Source organism: Hermetia illucens, chromosome 4 (genome assembly GCF_905115235.1).
Source record: "Hermetia illucens chromosome 4, iHerIll2.2.curated.20191125, whole genome shotgun sequence".
Classification (NCBI taxonomy): Eukaryota; Metazoa; Arthropoda; class Insecta; order Diptera; family Stratiomyidae; genus Hermetia; species Hermetia illucens.
Genome location: NC_051852.1, coordinates 108,203,940 through 108,223,070, shown reverse-complemented (window position 1 = coordinate 108,223,070; position 19,131 = coordinate 108,203,940). Strand labels below are relative to the sequence as shown.

Below are 19,131 nucleotides of genomic sequence, written 5' to 3'. Positions count from 1 at the left end.
TCCGCTTAAGTGAAAGGAAAATTTGGTAAAATTCGAATCCAATGTTCCTCTTGAGTTCTTGATCTTGAGTAAGCTTGCCAATCGCTTCTATCTGAAGTCGTTGAAATTGTTAAGTCTGGCGACTTTCATAAGTTTAGTCTTATGTACCAAACCATTTGAAGATATGGGGTATGTTAGTATTGGACGAATCATACGGTTGAAAAAAGCGATCTCGTTTGATATCCAGCATTTTCTTGTAAACCTGCAGTTCTCAAGTTTTCTGATAATGGCCGGGTAAAGCTGCCTTCCAATCATTAATTAATTTTTTTGCTGATGTAGCCAATCTTTTGGTAGGGCGATCGCTTCTTTGGGCGAAATCCAATAACATGGAGATTTCGTCCTGTACAAGTTCTTCTATCAACTGAAGGACATGGACAAATTTACTTGAGCACTTGACTAATGTCGTCTCGAGCTGTTGTTAAGGTTTTGTTGAAAAAAAAATTGTTTTCGCCGAATATAGGCATTTGGGGTATTGATTAGAAAAGTACATGTTGCGAAGGAAAAGAACCAAACTTATGGTGGTTCGTGCACATGGTATCTGGGCCTCAAAATATTTTCCGCTACGATATGTGCTTAGAGAAAGTTACTAATACTACGTGATTATAGTTCGAAAATTTACCCCTTAAGTTCATTCTGAATCCCCAAAATTGCAGTAAGATAGGTTTTAACAGGAAACATCATACTGGAAAGTTTGATGGAAAACCTTCTATTATTAACAAAATTATAGTATGCCAAAGTGGTCGTAACCGCCACGAATCTTTTAAAACTTACAAGACATATATTTCGCCCGAGATGAATAACAAATAAGGAGGTATGGTTAAGTGGCTATGAGAAGAATTGAAAATAAGTTAAAATTGAAAACACAAGTGGCGTGATTTTGCTTGTTTTTTTCTCTGTTGATTAGAAGATTCAATGAGTTCTGAGTCCGCACCAAATTGATGACGGACCGAGGAAATCGGGAAGCAACTTACTTGCGCTCTTGTGAACCGCACACCCCTAATTTTGGGCTAAACACTCAAGTTCATCAAAATTCAAAAAGACAACCGTCGGTTTCGTCCAGGACAGACACTCAGACCCTGCTCACTTCTGCCTGGGAGCAGCATGACCGAAGTGGGCACAGATAGGAATTGCTCCGTCTATATTCATCTTTTTCTTCTTATTTTATCAAATGCCTGCTTTAAATTCAATCGTGAGGCTTTTAAATCTCCATCCAGCGTATCAATCCACCTTTGTTTCAGACGGCGTTTTGGTCACTTACCATCGGCTTCGATGTTCAAACCAGTCTTGGCAAGCGAGTTCTCGTTAGCGCGAATTACGTGATCATACCATTGAAGACGACTCTCTCACAGATTTTCCACGATCGGTGCAACCCTATATAGATCGCGGATATCCTCATTTCGGATGTGATGAAAACGTGTCACGTCCAATGCAAAGTCTTTGTCTCCATTACCGTGAGACGCCGTACATTGTCTTTTATAGCCGGTCAACGCTCAAAACCATAGAGAGCGGCAGGATGGACGCGGTAAATTTTAGATTTGAGATGTTCGTTGATACGTTGATCACAAAGAACATCACTTGTGGAACGCCACTTCATCCAGGCTGTGTTAATGCGTGAAGCAATTTCATATCGCAGTTCTCCATTGGCTGATAGCATTGACCGAGATATTTAAATCGCTCAGTTCTGTGATTGTGCTCATTTCCTGGGGACTGGTCGTCAAAAACTCAGTTTTATTCAGATTCAATTTGAGACCGTGTTGTATGAGTTGCAAGTTGCTCGAGATTATTTTTGCTATTAGAAGCTAGAAAAAAATAATCTACATAAAGCAGTGTATACGGCGCTCCACGTTGGATGCCCGTGTTACGGTGTCCATAACAAGAATAAAGAAGAATTTTGAGAGGGCGTCACCTCGATGAACACCAGCAGAGATACGAAACGGTTTTCATACACGCACCATACTTCGAATTTTACTTTCCGGATCGTGGTAGAGCAACTAACCCAGCGCACGAGTTCTTCTGACACTAAGTCGTAGAGCATATCAGATGAGTTCTTGTAGCACACGGTCAAACTCTTTCTACAGATCCAGAAATGCAATGTAAAGAGGGCGATGCTTCTATGGTGTTTCTCCATGAGTAACCGCGCAGCGTGAATTGCGTCAGTAGTTCCGTCAAATCTGGCTTGATTCATGGTTATTTCAACGATTTCGCGAATGCGGTTGGCAAGAATGCGTTCAAAAATCTTCATGGTATGGGAAAGTAACCGGATCGGACGGTAATTTGAATTTGAAGTACTTTCTTGCCAGTCAGATGATGTTCTACCTTCCTGAACAACCCGATTAAAAAATTCACTGAGCCACAGTGTTGTGCCGATGTGGTCAGGTCCTGTTGCTTTCCTCGATTTCGTTTGTTTTATTGCTTCCTCAACACCCGCTGACAGGTGGAACTGCTCCAAATATCGGCAATGATTGTGGAAGTGAAGGATGAGCAGATTCTTCAGTTGAAATCTGCTCGAAAAATTCTCGGCATCTATTAGTTGCGGCTCGGCAGTTGCTAAGCAATTCTTCGCGTTCTTATCATTAACCCAACAGTAGTGTTCGATATCCTGTGTGCATTCATTTCGGCTTTTGGCAAGTCAATACAGATCTTTCTCGTCATCCCGAGTGAAGAGTAAAGATTTTTTGTAATGGGCCGCTCGGGTGACAGCGATCGCTTTCTTTGCTTTCGAAAAATTTGTGGTAGAGGCATTTATTTTCACGGACCTTCATTTCACCATCGTCATTCCAAAGCCAAGTATCTCGGCTGATGTACTGCTTACCCGGCTTGGTGACTCCGGGGGTTGCAGAAGCTGTGGATCGTGTCTTTCATTTGGTTCCACGATTCTTCCACATTGGTAATTTTTGGTAATCGCGTAAGTGAGATCATTTCTTCTTTCTTCTCATGAAATCGCCACCATTTAATGCGCGGCGGGCCAGTGCGTTCCACATGCTGTTTTATCGGTGACTTAATTCGCAAGACCGCAATCAACGGCTGATGTTGAGGTGCGATGATCTCATAGGGAACAGCTTTGCAATCAGTGACGGTGGTAAAATGTCGGCGTCTTATGAGAATATAGTCGATTTGTGTTTTGTTGTTCCCACTATAAAATGTAGGAAGATGAGACAATCGTTTAATGAACCATGTTTTCATAAGTACAAGGTCATGGGTGTCCGCCAAATCGATTATACGTTCGTCACCCTCATTGTGCCCTCCAAACTCTTTTCCTCCATGGCACCTGTTGCCGTCTGCCTTTTCACCCGATCATCAAATTGTTCGACTTTTTTAATGGCATCACGGAAACCCTCTGAGATGGCAATGCCAACACCGTAATGTCTGTGTGAGGTACCAAAATAGAGAATTTTATAGCCATTTTTACTGCGTTCGCGTTCTATGTCGCAGCCATCGGGTTTCTGGTCGAGCGCAGATATCAATGCGGCTTTTCCGAAGGGCTCTTGCGACTTCCTCAGTCTTTCCAGTTAGGGTGCCAACATTTAGCGTGCAGACATGTATTTGGTTTGTTCGGACTAACTTACATACGTCTTGATGCAACCCTTGCCCATTTCTCAACAGGGGGCCCGTCCTGCCGCGTCGACTGAGGTAGGCATCCTAGCATTTTTCCGAGACTTGCTACTCGATCCGACATTGGATGCATTTTCTTGGTCGGCCTATATATATATATATATATATATATAATTTCAAACACGACATGAATATTCAAATTAAGAGTGGAACAGGAGAACCAATACTCGGGATTTGTAAACATCTGAAATGCTTTAGTTGACTTGTGGGTCCGAAGATAGTGAAAGCAGATACTCTTAACGCTTTTGTTATTAAGGCAAAGAAAGTAGGTCGATACCTTAGCAGGCTAGGGACCAAGGAAAGTGAAATGTTTATATTTTCAATTCTCTTTTGACCGTAAAACATTTTGCACATTTTTTAGGAAGCTTTCATGAAAAAATGCCTTTTTGCCTCAAAAAAAAAAACCCTTCCATTAACGTTCGAAAATTTCTTTCCACGAAACCCTTTTCTTTATTTTCGTAAACAAGTACTAATCGCTTGTCTACAATGAGAATGATTTAGTATTTCAAACCATAAGTTTTGAATGGCAGTCATCGCAATATGTGTAGAAGCAATTCGCCTTTATCACACTTTCCCAGCTTTTTCTCCTTGACAGTATCTATTTTTCGAGCAAACTAGCACAGTATCTCCCTTAAATTGATCAATATGATATGTATTGTATATCGCTAAAAACTGTAACTGTAAGTCTCCAGCTGTCATTACATGGAATCTCGGTAACACAAAGCTCGGCATTTTTGGTATTCATCTTGTGCAGACCTTAGGCATGCCTAGATGGCCAAAATAATTGATACTCTATCATCGTCGTCTATCATCGGCTACCGGGTACATGGTACGTCCTGGCCTGGCATCGCCTTCCAATGAACCATAATTTACCCTGGGTAAGAGTCCCTGCTTGCTCTCTATTCCATTCTCTCCACTCCACTCTCTTTTTTCTCGATGCAGTTCCTTTCTTAGATTGTCGCAGAAGTGCTAGTTTTTAGTAAGAATAGTGTGTTATCCTCGCAACTGCCTTTGACATTCATACCCAGGGCGCACCAAGGGACAGTTTTAGATGATATTTAGATTAAAAATCTCCTTCAGGTTGTATTTCGTAATATTCAATATTAATAGCTAATTGCTAGGCTATGATCTTAGGAAATTTGTATGTGCTCAATATTACTCACACTTCAAACGCAGTTTTCTTTGAGATATTTCAAGCTATTCCCCGAATCAGAGAATATATAAACATTCAGGCAGTTTGGTTACGTAGTTACATTATATTAGAGAATGTTAATCGGTGTTATATCCATTTTCTTCTAGAACCGGTCGGAGCTAAAGCGCCTACATTTTCATCAGATTCGAAAGGAAGCATTTTCGAGCGCACAGTCAATTCAAGCTTTGCACTTCTATGTCAAGCTCAAGCCTTTCCAGTTCCTTTAATGAGGTATTCAAATATTTTGTCTGCTTATTCATATGTTCGCAGCGATAAAACTTTGGTTTCGTTATTAAGAAAAACCTATCCCAACTTCGGCTTTCAAATGCATAAATTTAAGGTAAAATTTTGAATATTTTGGATTTTCACAGAACCTGTCGGTGCCAAGGCACCAACTTTCGCAACTGCTTCAAGGACAAGCAGTTTTGTGGAACAAAGTCATAAAAACTTCTCTTTACTATGTCAAGCCCAAGCATATCCTGTGCCGCTTATTAGGTAATATAGCGCTACCAATTATAACCTTTAAAATGAAAGATTTTGACGTGAATATTTGTACGAACTTCCTCAATTTACCACCATACGAAATTATGTTAAATGCATCCAAAATCATAAATATTCATTGACAGATTGAATGGAAGATACTTCTTGTTAAATTTGTAATATGAACTCGTTCCCAACATTCAACTATCTGATATTGGTATCTTTTACTTCTTGGTTATAAGCTAATTGATTTTTCACTCTCACAAAATTTTCACAGAACCTGTTGGTGCTAAAGCTCCAACTTTTTCGACCGACTCGAACTCATTTTCATATACTCGACATATTAACCAAAGTTTCGCGTTACTCTGTCAAGCTCAAGCATATCCTGTACCACTTATCAGGTAATGTTGCACCACCAATTGAACAAAAACATTCTTTTGAATCTTTGCACGAACTTTTTAAATTTCTCTATGAAGAAAGATGTTAAACACATGAGGAGCACTTTATAAGGCATACTATTATTCCGCCCCAACATTCAATTCTGGCCTCCTTTACTGCTTGGTTATAAGCTAATTAATTTCTTACTATGACTAAATTTTCACAGAACCCGTTGGTGCTAAAGCCCCAACATTTTCAACTGACTCAAATATATTTTCATATGTGCGACATATTAACCAAAGTTTCGCATTGTTATGTCAAGCTCAAGCATTTCCAGTTCCTCTAATAAGGTAAGGGTGAAACTCTGTCCCAACAGAAATATGTAATGTACAAAATATTGTCTTATTTAATAAAGATATTCACAAGCGTATCAATATAGATTTCAAAATATTAATTCCCAAATAGAACCAGTAGGAGCTAAGGCTCCTGCTTTTTCGTCGGCCGCTAAAAGTATCACATATGTCGAGCGTGTGGGAAACAGCTTCTCGTTGTTATGTCAAGCTCAAGCATTTCCAGTACCTTTAATAAGGTAATTGATTGTTCAGTATTGATAGGAAGAATTCAAATGCCATTAAAACTAGACCTCAAATTATATGGTAGTTTTCGCTTGAATATCAAACATTAACGAGTATATCTTTCTTTCGAAATGATTTCCGGACTTGCATTTGCTGAACCTACGGTAAAATGACAGAATTACTAATAAAACAGTGTGCCTATATCCTTGCAGATTTTCCTAAATTAATTCGCGATAAAATGATTGAAATTTTTTAGAACCTGTTGGTGCGAAGGCTCCAACTTTCTCGAGTGAATTCAAAAGTTTTTCATTGACGCGTAGTGTCGGTCAAAGTTTCTCGTTGTTATGCCAGGCACAGGCGTTTCCTGTCCCTCTAATAAGGTACTTTATCCTATCAATAATACATATTAAAGTTAGATATTTTTTGGTCAAATAATATATAGAACCTGTTGGCGCAAAGGCACCTACATTTTCTACGGACGTAACAAGTTTAGCCTTCAAACGACGAAAAGGCGAAAGTTTTGGATTGTTATGTCAAGCGCAAGCATACCCTGTCCCAATAATTCGGTATGTGAATAAGAACTATGCCTTTTTCAAGCATATCCCTTATTTTTAATTTTAGAACCAGTTGGTGCCAAACCGCCAACATTTCAATCAGATTCGTTTGGAAGTATATTTCGTAAACATGCTGGACAAAGTTTCAGCCTTCTTTGCCAGGCACAGGCATTTCCAGTGCCAATTATTAGGTGCGAAATCATGATGGTAATGAGTGATTAAACCATTTGCCTATAAAAATTTATTGTGGCTAAGGACAATCGGACGAATCTTTCGATAACCATACTTCACTGGGCACGCGGTTCGTAATAGAAAAACGCTAAAACTTGTGTGTAACTTACCACATTCCTTCGAAACTGCTTCTCCTACTTCCTCAGCATATTGTGGATCGCTTTCATTAATTTTTCGACCGTCCTTCCAGATGTTTAACAAGCTAGCATGTGGTCCACGATATTTTCGGGTAACAACTGCGCGCCGGCTACAATTTGTACCCTTCGCCCTGTGTGCAATCATATCGGATTTCGGACAATATGGGGAGTTGTCATGCCTGAAACAGTAAGATATGAAGGGTATCCGCTTAGGAATTAGATTAGGTCGTAGCTATCCTCCTCGTGGCGTCGTTTCATCCACTTAGATATCTTTCGGATAATTATATGAGACCAGCGTCATTTAAGTGAACTGTTCCACTTCTTCTGTGATAACATCACCAGGTTGTGGATAAAATCCAGCTCAATAGGTTGCGGTGAGCCGGTCACTTAATCTGTATGGATGAGAATGATCTAGCCCGAAAAGTCTATAAGTTCAATATTTTTAGTAGAAAAGGAAGATCAGGCAGACCCTGCTGGAGATGGAGCGATGGCGTAGGCCAGGGCACCAGACAGCTTTGAGGGATATCGAATTGGTGGACCTCGGCGCAAAATCGGGATGCCTAGAGTTCCTTATTAAGGCAGGCCTAGACCGGATACCGGTTGTTGCGGTTTTGACGATGATGATGAGGTATCGGTTTCAGCGATTGCTGATGTGGCATAGATTTGTCAACCCCTGTTCGCTAAATTGTCGATGGTAACCATTCCTGCTATCACACATGCTGCTTCATCCTATGTTGTCCAGTAGGCGCACGATGTCCGCAATGCACAACAATTTTTTTTCCATTTGCTTTGTGCTCCAATACCGAGAACTAGAGAGGAGACGCATTAAGCAAAATCGAGCTAACAACTCTAGAGATAAGGAGCCGACGGCTTTGCCTTGGACCGCCTATATAATAATGTACTAACCCCGAATCACTTGTGGCTTAAAATTTAGTTTTTGGTCAATTATGACTCCCAGGTGTTTGAATGCTGATTGCAAATGTATGGTGTGTTCGCCAATCCTAATTTTTATCGATGTTTCCTTCCTTCTTTCGGTGATTAGAACTGCCTCGGTTTTATACTCCGCCAGTGTGAAACCAGCATTTTCAAGCCAAGATTTGACAAAAAGCCAATAACGATCAGTCCTCTGCGGCACTGTAATTTCAACATTTCATCTATATTACTATCGATAGAACCGAATTACTATTCATCCATAGAACTGATCACATAGCTCGTCCGATACGTGTTAGGACCACGTCAGAATCGGAGCACAGCAGCCTCTTCAAGAAGAATTTTATAACAATAGGCGCAAGATATTTTGGAGTCCATAATTTACCTAAAATCTCGATTATTTCCCTTCATCTTGTTGAAGGCGTTCCTCACATCGAGAGTTACTACCGCGCAAGATTTATTGGGCTCCATTGCTCCCTTCGCAATTTTCGTCACCGTACTGATTGCATTGACAGTAGATCTCCCCTTTCGGAATCTGAACTGCCTATCTGAGAGACCACTAGCACTAGTTTCAGTAGCTTCCACTTTACGGGGAAAACCCCTTCTTTGAATCACCCCGAAAATGTGTGTACATATGGAATTCTTTTGACGGCTAGCAACAGAACTTTATTCAAAATGCCGTCTAAGGCTGGGGCTTTATTTTCGACAGTTTTGAACAACGGGTAAGCTGGACCAGAAATTCTGGAAAAAAATACTAATATATCCCGCAACAAATCAGACTTGATGATTGGCTGTGAGCGTCTGTCTGTCCATCTGTCTGTCACACATACTTTTGTCGGAAACGGTAAAACAACGCCACTGAAGTGTTCAATAGAACCACCCATGAGTCAGGTTGACGTGCGAGCGACTGTCGGCGGGACACCTCAGTGGACTTACATTTACATAGGTGTTGTTGGACCTGCACGGTCAACTTTGCTTCTAGGTTCTTGCTATAATTTTGCCCTAATGGTTGATTATCCCGCATGATCATCCTGACCGCTCTCCTAACGTGGTAGCTTATTTCTACCAGGGACAGCACAATTGTGCAGTGTTACGAACTAACGCAGGCTTCCCACATTGAGGAGAAAGACACTTTTTATAGGCAACCCCATGCAGTTCTAAAGGTGACATTGTGATTGTGGTGGGGGATTTAAGGAGGGTTCTGATAACAATGATGGGAAGGTATCGTTTTGATGACTGTAACAACAACGATAAAAGGTTTGTAGACTTCTACAACTTTCATCGTCTTTTCCTTGGTGACATAGATCAAATCAGATCTAGCTATTGCATTTGATATAGCAGACCACCGCAACATGTGGATAGACGAGTGTAAAATCTTTTATATCATGAACGCGATCAAACAGAGTCAAGCGATCAAAGCTTTCGGCAATGTAGCACAGGAAGGATATTCTGGAGAAACTAGTAGCTATTATCAGAACAACATGTGTGGGTCAAAATCTCACGTGCTGCATTCAGGTAACATTTCAGAGGAAATTGAAGTCCAAAGCAAAGTCCTCCACCTTTACCTTTTCTTCGCCTTGTCGATGACGCCCTGCATGTGGCACTGAACTATGTATGTGAGGTTTGCTCAAACACTTTGACCGCACTAAAGACAACCGTTTGCTTTTTCACCGTGTTATGGATCTTAGACAACGACTTTGACTTTGAAGAAAGACGCAAACAAATTGGGAATGAAGATAAACACCAAGAAAGCTGAGGTTGTCAGTCTGACGGATCATCGTAGCATTCCTATTCTTATTAATAGGAGAATGTAGATAGCATTGAGCAATTGTCTCTGCCGGTGGCGCTCAAGGGATTCTCCGAAATCGGGAAATGCAGTTGTCTTAACAACAAGACCAAGTAAGGACTATTTCGTGTCACTATTTTCCTTGCACTACTATGTGGGGGTAGTAGATTGAAAGTGCAAGCCACTGTTACTCGGAAGCTATCATCAACTAATGTTTGGGTCATACCATAGGGTTATTCTGTCCTGAGACAATATCAAATGAAGAACTTAATTGGGAAACGGACCAAATATTCATAGACGTGTTAATCAAAAGGCGGAAGTGGCAGTGTATAGAACACACATTAAGGAGATAACTCCTTTCCTGGTAATGCATGCGGTTTAACTCACTATCCTGGGATGTGAGACGAGTGTTTCGCCCTAGAGCTACGCGGCGTAGAATAGTGGAGGAGAAATCGAATCTTTATCGACCGTAGCCGAGTGTAAATGCTTTCTATAAATTAGAAATTTGAACAAGAGAAACAGGTCAACATGCCTGAGGCGCACCATACAATATAGGCCGCTCAGTAAGACAATATATAGTGACCTAGTAATGAAAAGGAACATTTTCCAGCACTTTCCCCAAAAGGGGGTGAGCAAATTTTATCTTCCTCATCACTCTTCAAAAATTAAAATCAGAAAATTCAAGTCAAGTATTTGCAAATTTTTATATAACCAAGCATTCCAACATTCTCGCATGCATTATAAAGGATAGGTTTACTTATATTAACTACGGTTGTCCCTTTTTTAGAACCGGTTGGTGCAAAAGCACCAACATTCTCAACAGAATCGAAAGTTTCTATGTTTGTGAAACAAGTGGGCCACAGTTTTGCTTTATTATGTCAGGCACAAGCCTTCCCAGTGCCTTTAATTAGGTAAGCTATTTGCAAGGGCAGAGGTGACAGTTTGTATATCAGAATCGGAATGTCTTAAGATAGTATATGTACGACTGTCGGGGTGTTGACTATAAATTTGAAGAAAATGGTATCCAAATATAACTCTGCTATCAGTATTTATTTTTAATTTTTCCCAATATTTCGATTGATGAGGGCCAAACTGTCCGCCGCGAATGAGAGCGAGCGAACTTGAATATCAATAATTTATTAACCTTACGGAACCCACACTGCCGATCCGAAAGGCCGCCTTGGCTCTCAACAACCGGGAGTAATCTATTATAGATTACCCACTATAATATTTTCCCCGCAGTGCCCAAAAGACAGATGGGTCTGTATGAGGATGGTTCACCTGGAGGTTTACCAGGCTTAGAGAGAAATACCAACTACTGCTGCTTTCATACCGCTGGAAATATCCCCTCAGACATGCATGCTTCGAACAACTTGGCGAACATATCTGCTCTGGATTTCACGACCAGCTGATCGACTTTACCTACCGCCCTCTGAGCCGCTCTTCTGGCTCGGTGGCAGGCTGATCGAAGACCGGTCATCATTCCACCAGTAATTTGGTTTTCTACTGGGGAATGAGCACCTCCTAGGCATGGATGCATCACATGCTTTGGCGATGCATTGGGCCACATGGACGGCTGTTTCCGTAGAGGCGCCTGCTTTAACAGATAGATCTAACGATACATCTATGAAGGTCTGCTCATCCAAAGTTTTTGCAGCCTAAAATCTTTCTCGGTTTCGGGCATGATGGGGTCTTTGCCCTGCGGCTGGATACATGTCTCAAAAAGATTGCCTGGTGATCGCTGTGGGTGTAGCGTTCGCTGACGCACCAGGACGCAGGGCTGATAATCTAGGTCTATAACCGAACCTGACCCCCTTTTTTGAAAAGTGTTCACAGCACCTTCGTTAGTCAAAACTATGTCCAGACACGCAAAAGCTTCTAATAAACTGTGCCCCCTGGCATTTGATTCTCTGCTACCCCACTCAAAGGCCCAAGCGTTGAAATCACCAGCAATCACCTTTGGACTTCGTCCTCTTGCGTCAAGAACAAGATTATCAAGCTTTTCCTCGACTTCAGACAGTGTCAGGGGCGTAGCAGCCGTATACATATATACTACTTATTTTTGCCCATACAAAGCCGCTGGCTGCCTAACTTGCAGTACATTGTATGGCCTGTCTACCGCAAGCCAATATCGCCGCTCCACCAGTCGAATCTGTGACCCTGTGACCCTGAGCGACCCTGCAATGATTCAAATTTATTTGAATAAACCTCACTTTCTCATTGCAGTTAGCGCCTTCCTAAACTCCGGACATTTGCCACTTCCACCGGTTATCCTGTCCCTCTTCCACCTCGAACAATAGGCGTTTGGGGTCCCTATTGCACTCCCCGGCAATATGGCTCTTCTCCCCACACCTTCTGCATCGATCGGATTGGTCAATACTGCTGGTGCATATCTTCGCGAAGTGCCCAAACATGAGGCATTTAAAGCACCTCTCTAGTGAAGAGTGTTCTCTTAAACGGCAAACAACCCATCCAATTCGAAATTTTCCGGCCGCCAACAACTTCTGTGCTGCCTCCGCTGGTATTCGTATTGTAGCCGTTTGAGTACCGCCATAAGCTTTTCGTAAACCCAGAACAGACTCCTCGGTAAGTTCTTCCAACATGAATTACTTCCCTACATTCGCTGTATGCTTTCCTCCTTCTGAATTCTGAATTCAGAATGTCCTGTACGCTTCTTTTTTTCTCTTAGGCGGCTGCTGATTATTTAGAGGATCCCCCTCTTTTTCACGTACTCGTTTATTTCGCCGTGATTCGATGGTAGTACGGTTAGGCGTCACTTGGGTCGCTTGTGACACTGTTGGCATAGCGGGTTTCGGCGTATCCTTATTAACTTATTCCTCCATCTGCGATCTATTATAGAGGACTCTAACAGCCCTTACCATATTCTCAATGGCTTGGTGCACGTTGTGCTTGTCTTTGACAAACCCGGACAGCTCAAATATTTTTGCCCCAAGCTGGAGGAAGGGTAATTCCTCCGGATCGGGCCTTTGCTCCCTATAAGCCCCGACAGGGTTACTCCTTTTAGATGCTCCTTTACTTACTTTATCCTTCACCTTCTTTGACATTGGTGGAGATTTAAAAGTTGATGAGCTTCTTTTGATTGAATCCCTTTTTTGTTCCTGGAGCATCTCCTGCTGTCGCGCATCTTGTACGTATGCGGTGGGTGTTATTATGGTTTTTGTCGTCCAACGATCTGCCTTCAGTTCATCTTTGTTTGGTCTTGTTACTGGTGTTCTCGATAAGGTCGTACTCCGCTTGAACACCTCCTTCTCCAGATCCAAATCACTTGTAACATTATATGCCAAAGTGGCCAAGTTGTTCATCACCGAGGCACTGCGGTCGAGGGATATCGACGACCGGGAGCCCGCTTGCTCACTCCCAAAAGCCGCCGGTACTGGAGTTCCGAGCCCCTACACCGTAAGTTTCCTCCTTCTCTCGTCTGCCATTGTGGTTTTATATTCTGGTTATCTTTCCGATAACCATTGTGGTCCACGTACCAGAGATGAGCAAACACTAGCTCATGCACAGTCAGAAAAGAAAATGCATGAACACATATTTACACATCAATAGGTATGTCCCAATCCGCCAGCTGGGGTCGCGCCTGATAGGAGGTCTGGCCACTCCTCGCAGGTTTGTCTGTCTGCCCGTCACACGCATTTTTCTCGGAGACTGTAGCAGCGATTGACATGAATTTGGTGGAAAGGTGGGAGCTGTGAACGCATACAGTGAGTTATATCGTTTTACGCCGAATTTAAGGGGAGGTCCCCATACATGCAAAAGGGGGGTGTAAAGTTTTTTTTCACTAAATATTCTCATGTGGGGTATCAAATGAAAGGTCTCGATTAGTACTTTCCGAAGCTGGTCTCAGTTTTGACATTTGTTGGAAAGGCAGGGAGTTCGAGGGGTCGAAAGTGATAATTTACTTAACCTGAAGTTTCCCGACTTATTTTTAAAGAAAATTGCTTATTTTCTGCATCTTTCTGGACACTGTTTTTGAATTTGTCTGCGTGGTTGACCACCTCCTGGATGTTTGTTGTCATTCACATTAACAAATCGGCTGTTATTCATCCTCATGCCTTCCGTTTCTCCTGTGAGCTCTTATTTTTTGCATTACTGTTCATAATATGGATGGCCCTCTGATACTGATTTTTGAGAATAACTTCGGTCATTCCGGTGTTTATAAAGTTTTCGAACGCATTCTTTACTGACCCGGAGAGCATCACCTCCTCTCCTGCATATTTGGTTTGAAAATTGGTTCTAGGCACCATGTTGAACTCTGGGAAGAAGGTCTGCCAAATGAAACAGAATTTGTCTAAGATATTTGGAATGCGCATACAAGTATTTAAGGCCAAAGTTCAACCAGCCATACAGCTCTCAATGTAGGTTGTTCCCTATTGAGTTGCAGTCATGTTAGTACTTTTACGCTGGAAGGAGAACAACCCTCGAATTGTTACTTCAGTTGATCCATTAGTCACTTGTAGTGGCTCTTTGTTTGCGTTCCCAGCCTTTTACAGCAGACTTAATATGTCAAGAGACACATTGGATCATGTCTTGATCGGGTCATTTGATCCTCACTGAAAATCATTGGTTTGCTGTCGATCGCTTAAAGTTCTTTCAAAGAAGCTAGCGGCAAAATTTTTCATTCAATTGGCGGGGGATGCACGTCTCTGGAATAGTTAAACATGTCACGAGGACGTACTTAATGTCCTTTGGCAAGCATATGCTGTACATATAACACGCACCCAAATAAGATTATTGTGTAGTTTTCACAACTGTACAGTGTTAGTACCAAGTATAATGCGTAGACACTATTTGTCATATACTTATTCGGTCGTCCATAGTTTTACGCTAGACAAGCTGTCTCTTCCTCTGCTACGAGTAATTTATAGTTGGGCGCAGGATCTCCACTTAGATTGTCCGGAATAACAAGCGGTTTAGTCAGTGTGCACAAATATGATAATTTTGGGTACTACTCCGTTTCATCATGTCGGATGTATCTACCCGTCCAATATGGTATGGAGTTAAGGAATTTCTACAGCTGGCTAATTTTAATAAAAGAGTTGATTAGTAATTCAAATTTAGGAAACTGTTACGCAAAACACGCAAGTGTTCTCCTAGCTGTTTTGCGGGTCAAAAATGATTACACCTGTAAGGAAGTAGTCGAATGCTGGTGGACTCTCTTTGTCAGATTAATCATGTGCAAGCTTTCCCATTTGTAAATTTGCTTCTTTGCTACACCATCTCTGGCTAATTATGTTAAAACAAGTGGAGTGGAGAGTAAGGTATGTCATAGAGTCTCATAAAATTGGTGTTTTCAAATATTATCAATTCGCAAAAAAGAATATTCAAGTCAAGCATTTTCAACAAATAGCCTAACATTCGAGCATTTGCATAACCGTTTTTCCAATAAAATTCACGGTTTTCCTAATATTATTATAATCAAATTTTTAAGAACCTGTCGGCGCCAAAGCTCCTACCTTTTCAACTGAATCGAAGAGTTACACTTTTGTTAAACAAATTGGGCAAAGTTTCGCTTTATTATGTCAGGCACAAGCGTATCCTGTCCCACTTATAAGGTTTTTATGCTTTGATTTAGGTCTGATATTCTTTCTCCCTTTGTATACGTTTAGAGCCAATTGGATTCAAGGCTCCGACATTCCCAAACGACGCCAAAAGTATCACTTTTGTCCGGGCAGTGAATCACAGTTTCGGGCTACTCTGTCAAGCCCAAGGTTATCCAGTTCCTTTCACAAGGTAGGGCTATAGTGTCTATTGTAGGCGATTAGAATGGTTTGCTTCCTCTAAATGTAGTGATTTGTTAGTAGGACTACTTAGTCAGGGCTACTTACTAAAAGGGTTCGTCACTAAAATAGATACAAAGAATTGGAGTTACGAAAGAGGGAAAACTGATGTTTGCTAACTAATGCGTGTAAAACCTGCCCTGAAGAAATGTTCTGCCGGTTATACTAATCCAACAGATTTGACTAAGCCCGGACCCATTTCTATTCATTGGTCTTACTAAAAATCTGATCCTTAAACAGAGCGTGAAATTATTTATAATAAAATACTGAATCTATTTTCAGAACCAGATTACCTATGAAATGAATTGAAAGAGAGAAGCATGAGCTTGTGTAGGCAACCACGGATTCCTGCTACTAAGGGGGACATCAAGTAAACAACCCACAGTAGCAGGTAAGTGGGTGTTAATAAGATTTTCTGTGCACCTCATATACACACGCATACATTAACCACTTTATTATATTCCTGGCCATTCATTTTCATGCTTTTAATGTTCGTGCTTTACTGTCCTACCGCTAAAAAGTGAAATGCTGCATATCAAAACTCTCATTTCATAGTGCAAAATTAAAATTAAATTAAATGTTCTTTCACATTTCTCATTTGGTTTAAGGATGTCGTGTTAATAAAGAATTTACTAGAGAAAAACCTTATTCATACATTCACACAGGAAATCTAAAATAAATGGCGCGATTAGAACATTCAGGCAGTTTAAGATACTTAATCTAAACTACTACTAAGTCCTAAAATTTAATCAGCACATTCATATAAATTTTGTAGAACCAGTCGGCAGCGTTCCACCACGTATATCTGGTGGTAGATTACAAGAGTTAACCATTAAAGCAGAATCTTCTGCTTCTTTATTATGTTTGGGACAATCGTATCCAACCCCTGTTTTTAGGTGAGAACAAACTAAATATTTTAGAAAAATCGTTGCCTACGAGTTTTTGCAAATCTCGAAAATGTTATTACTTATTACACTTATTTTTCATATTGTATTACCAATTTTTGTTCTACTTTCTATTCTCAGATTTTACATTTTCCTTGCAGATAGTTAGATAGAGTATCTGCAGTTAAAGCAAAATGCTTCCACTTTAAAGAAGCAACACTTCCTAGTTTTCTTAAGATAAAGTGGTTTAATTACTCAGTAATAGTGTGACCGCACATAAGCATGGCGTAAGAATGGCGAGGTAGCTACTCCTTTCTACCTTTCAATCATAATCGAGCTTCGGTATTCTGAGAAATTATAGATGTATCTTCTCTTAGAAATGTTGATACGCCTTTATTCGTCAGTTCAATAGAACGTAAATAATCGTTGGCGCAAGTGTGTTAGAGCACTTGCTTCAAAACTGTAACGGTACACTACAGGATTACAGTACCCTGTAGGAGGCAATGAGGTTAGCATTGCACTCCTCCGAGGCTATTACTCTGATTAGACTCAGGTACTCATTCACAGCTGAGTCGACTGGTATCCGACGTCAAATCACGATACAAATCCCACTGCCACCAGTGAGATTTAAACCGCGACCTTCCGTACGGCAGCCGTCTGCTCTAACCACTCAGCTGTCCGGGCAATGGAATATCATTATTGATAACCGTCTGCTATCCAAACATATCAAGAAAACCCCATACTTGTCTCAGCATTGTCGCCAGCCATACAGTAAGCGGCTTCGTTGGAGATCAGCAAAGACTGGCCGAAGGGCTCTGTGAGAACAAGCAAATCCCTCAACGGGTTCGTGTGATCAGTTACCGTATGGTTTAGATTACATTTTAGAACCCAAAATGCACAGTTCCCAGCTTATATTTGAATGACATATTAATTGACGATTCATTTTCATGACGTTTCATGACGATCCTAGTTTTCAAGGAGCAAGTGAAAAACTAGAATAGCAAGATTGGATAAGCATCCTTCCAGGCACGCTGTTCAGCTTGCATACATCAAAATAGAACCAACATTCACCTCCTTTCACCAGGTTGTAAGCAGCGACCCTTATCTGCTTTTTGACATCGTTTCGATTTCAAGTCTAGTAGATCTTCAGTACAGAGAAGCTTCCCGAGAGATTGCGAAGTGGAAATGGTTTGCTAGTATCGACATTGATGACGTCAGTTTTGGGACCTGTACGTCCTAACCTCTACGCTGTGAAGGATGGGTATTGTGAACTTTCACAACATTTTTTGTAGAGCAGATGGAAGATGCTGGGGTGCATCAGCGACAAAATAAAGAAGAATGACAGCAGCACAGTCCGAACATGGAACAGGAGTGAATGATACCGCTAGCTGTCTTGAACACAATGCGTCTCTTCTTCGGTTTGCCCTTAGTATGGCTTAAATAAAATATCTACTGCTTAGGCTTTCATTTCGTCAGCTCTAATATTGTTAAGATACAGCTTCCGAATGGATGAGACAACTTTCGGGGGTTAGTGGCCTGTCTCATGGTCTGGTTGACGCACTCTCCATAGTTCATACTTGCCAAATGTATTTCACTCAAGAGCAACAAAAACTGGTATCTACTTTCTGGAATGCGCAGAAATAGTGTAATCAGAGAAATTTATGATAACTATGCGATGCTCCGTTACTTACTTCAGGAATCTATTTGGTGAGATGAATTGCTGAGGTATATGGTATTAGTATTACTCTAAATTTTCGATTCATACTGAGCCGGAATTAGTAACTTCCTGAGGGGTGCCAAATAACTTCTATCTTTCTTAACTTTCCTCACTAACATCCTTAAGATCAACTACAATTAAGGTTATGTTCATATTCTTGTTTGGAGATTTTTTAGTGGGAGGAATTAATGGGAATTAAATCGAATAACTTATGCCACAAATAACAAAGTTAAACGACATTAGTTCGTGCAAGGTCGCAACTGGAGTTCTCCAACTGCGGAGCGCGTAGCGAATCCAATTTTTATCTGAACCTAAAAAGGTACACAGCGCTACAAAATTACGTAAGAATATAAAGCGACTACTATCGTTCGGTTCTACGCTCATAAAATTTAAACACGAATTTCGCTCTGAATTCATTGCATCGTGTTATGGGGTAGCTAGGTTAACTAAGCTATGCGGATAGCATCTGAAGAACCGTCCCTGCTTTGACGACGAAACTTCCACCAATTTTTAAGGTTTTGTGTAAAGTAAAACCTTATTAAAATCAGTTTACTGTCCGTCTGTCTGTCTGTCCGTCACATGCATTTATCTCGGAGAATAATGTAATGATTGACACCAAATTTGGTAGAAAAATGGGAATTGTGAACGCTCATGCATGCAGTGAGTTACATCCTTTTATGGCGAATTTTAGGGTGGGTCCACATACATGCAAAAGGGGTAGGTAAATTTTTTTCCACCAAATATAGTCATGTGGGGTATCAAATGGAAGGTCTCTATTAGTACTTTTCGAAACTGGTCTTAGTTTTGATATTTGT

General features: G+C 41.0%; 1 protein-coding gene across 12 annotated transcripts in view; it reads left to right on the top strand.

Annotated features, from left to right (window-relative positions):
* The window catches only part of LOC119655711 (Down syndrome cell adhesion molecule-like protein Dscam2), a 411,078-nt gene that overhangs the window by 214,090 nt on the left and 177,857 nt on the right, over positions 1 to 19,131 (top strand). The window contains exon 6 of one of the 12 annotated variants that reach the window (XM_038061743.1): positions 4,951 to 5,074. The exons of the other annotated variants lie outside the window; for them this stretch is intronic. Coding sequence (XP_037917671.1) covers positions 4,951 to 5,074 — 124 coding nt within the window. The remainder of the gene's footprint in view (positions 1 to 4,950; positions 5,075 to 19,131) is intronic. 12 annotated transcript variants of the gene reach the window in all.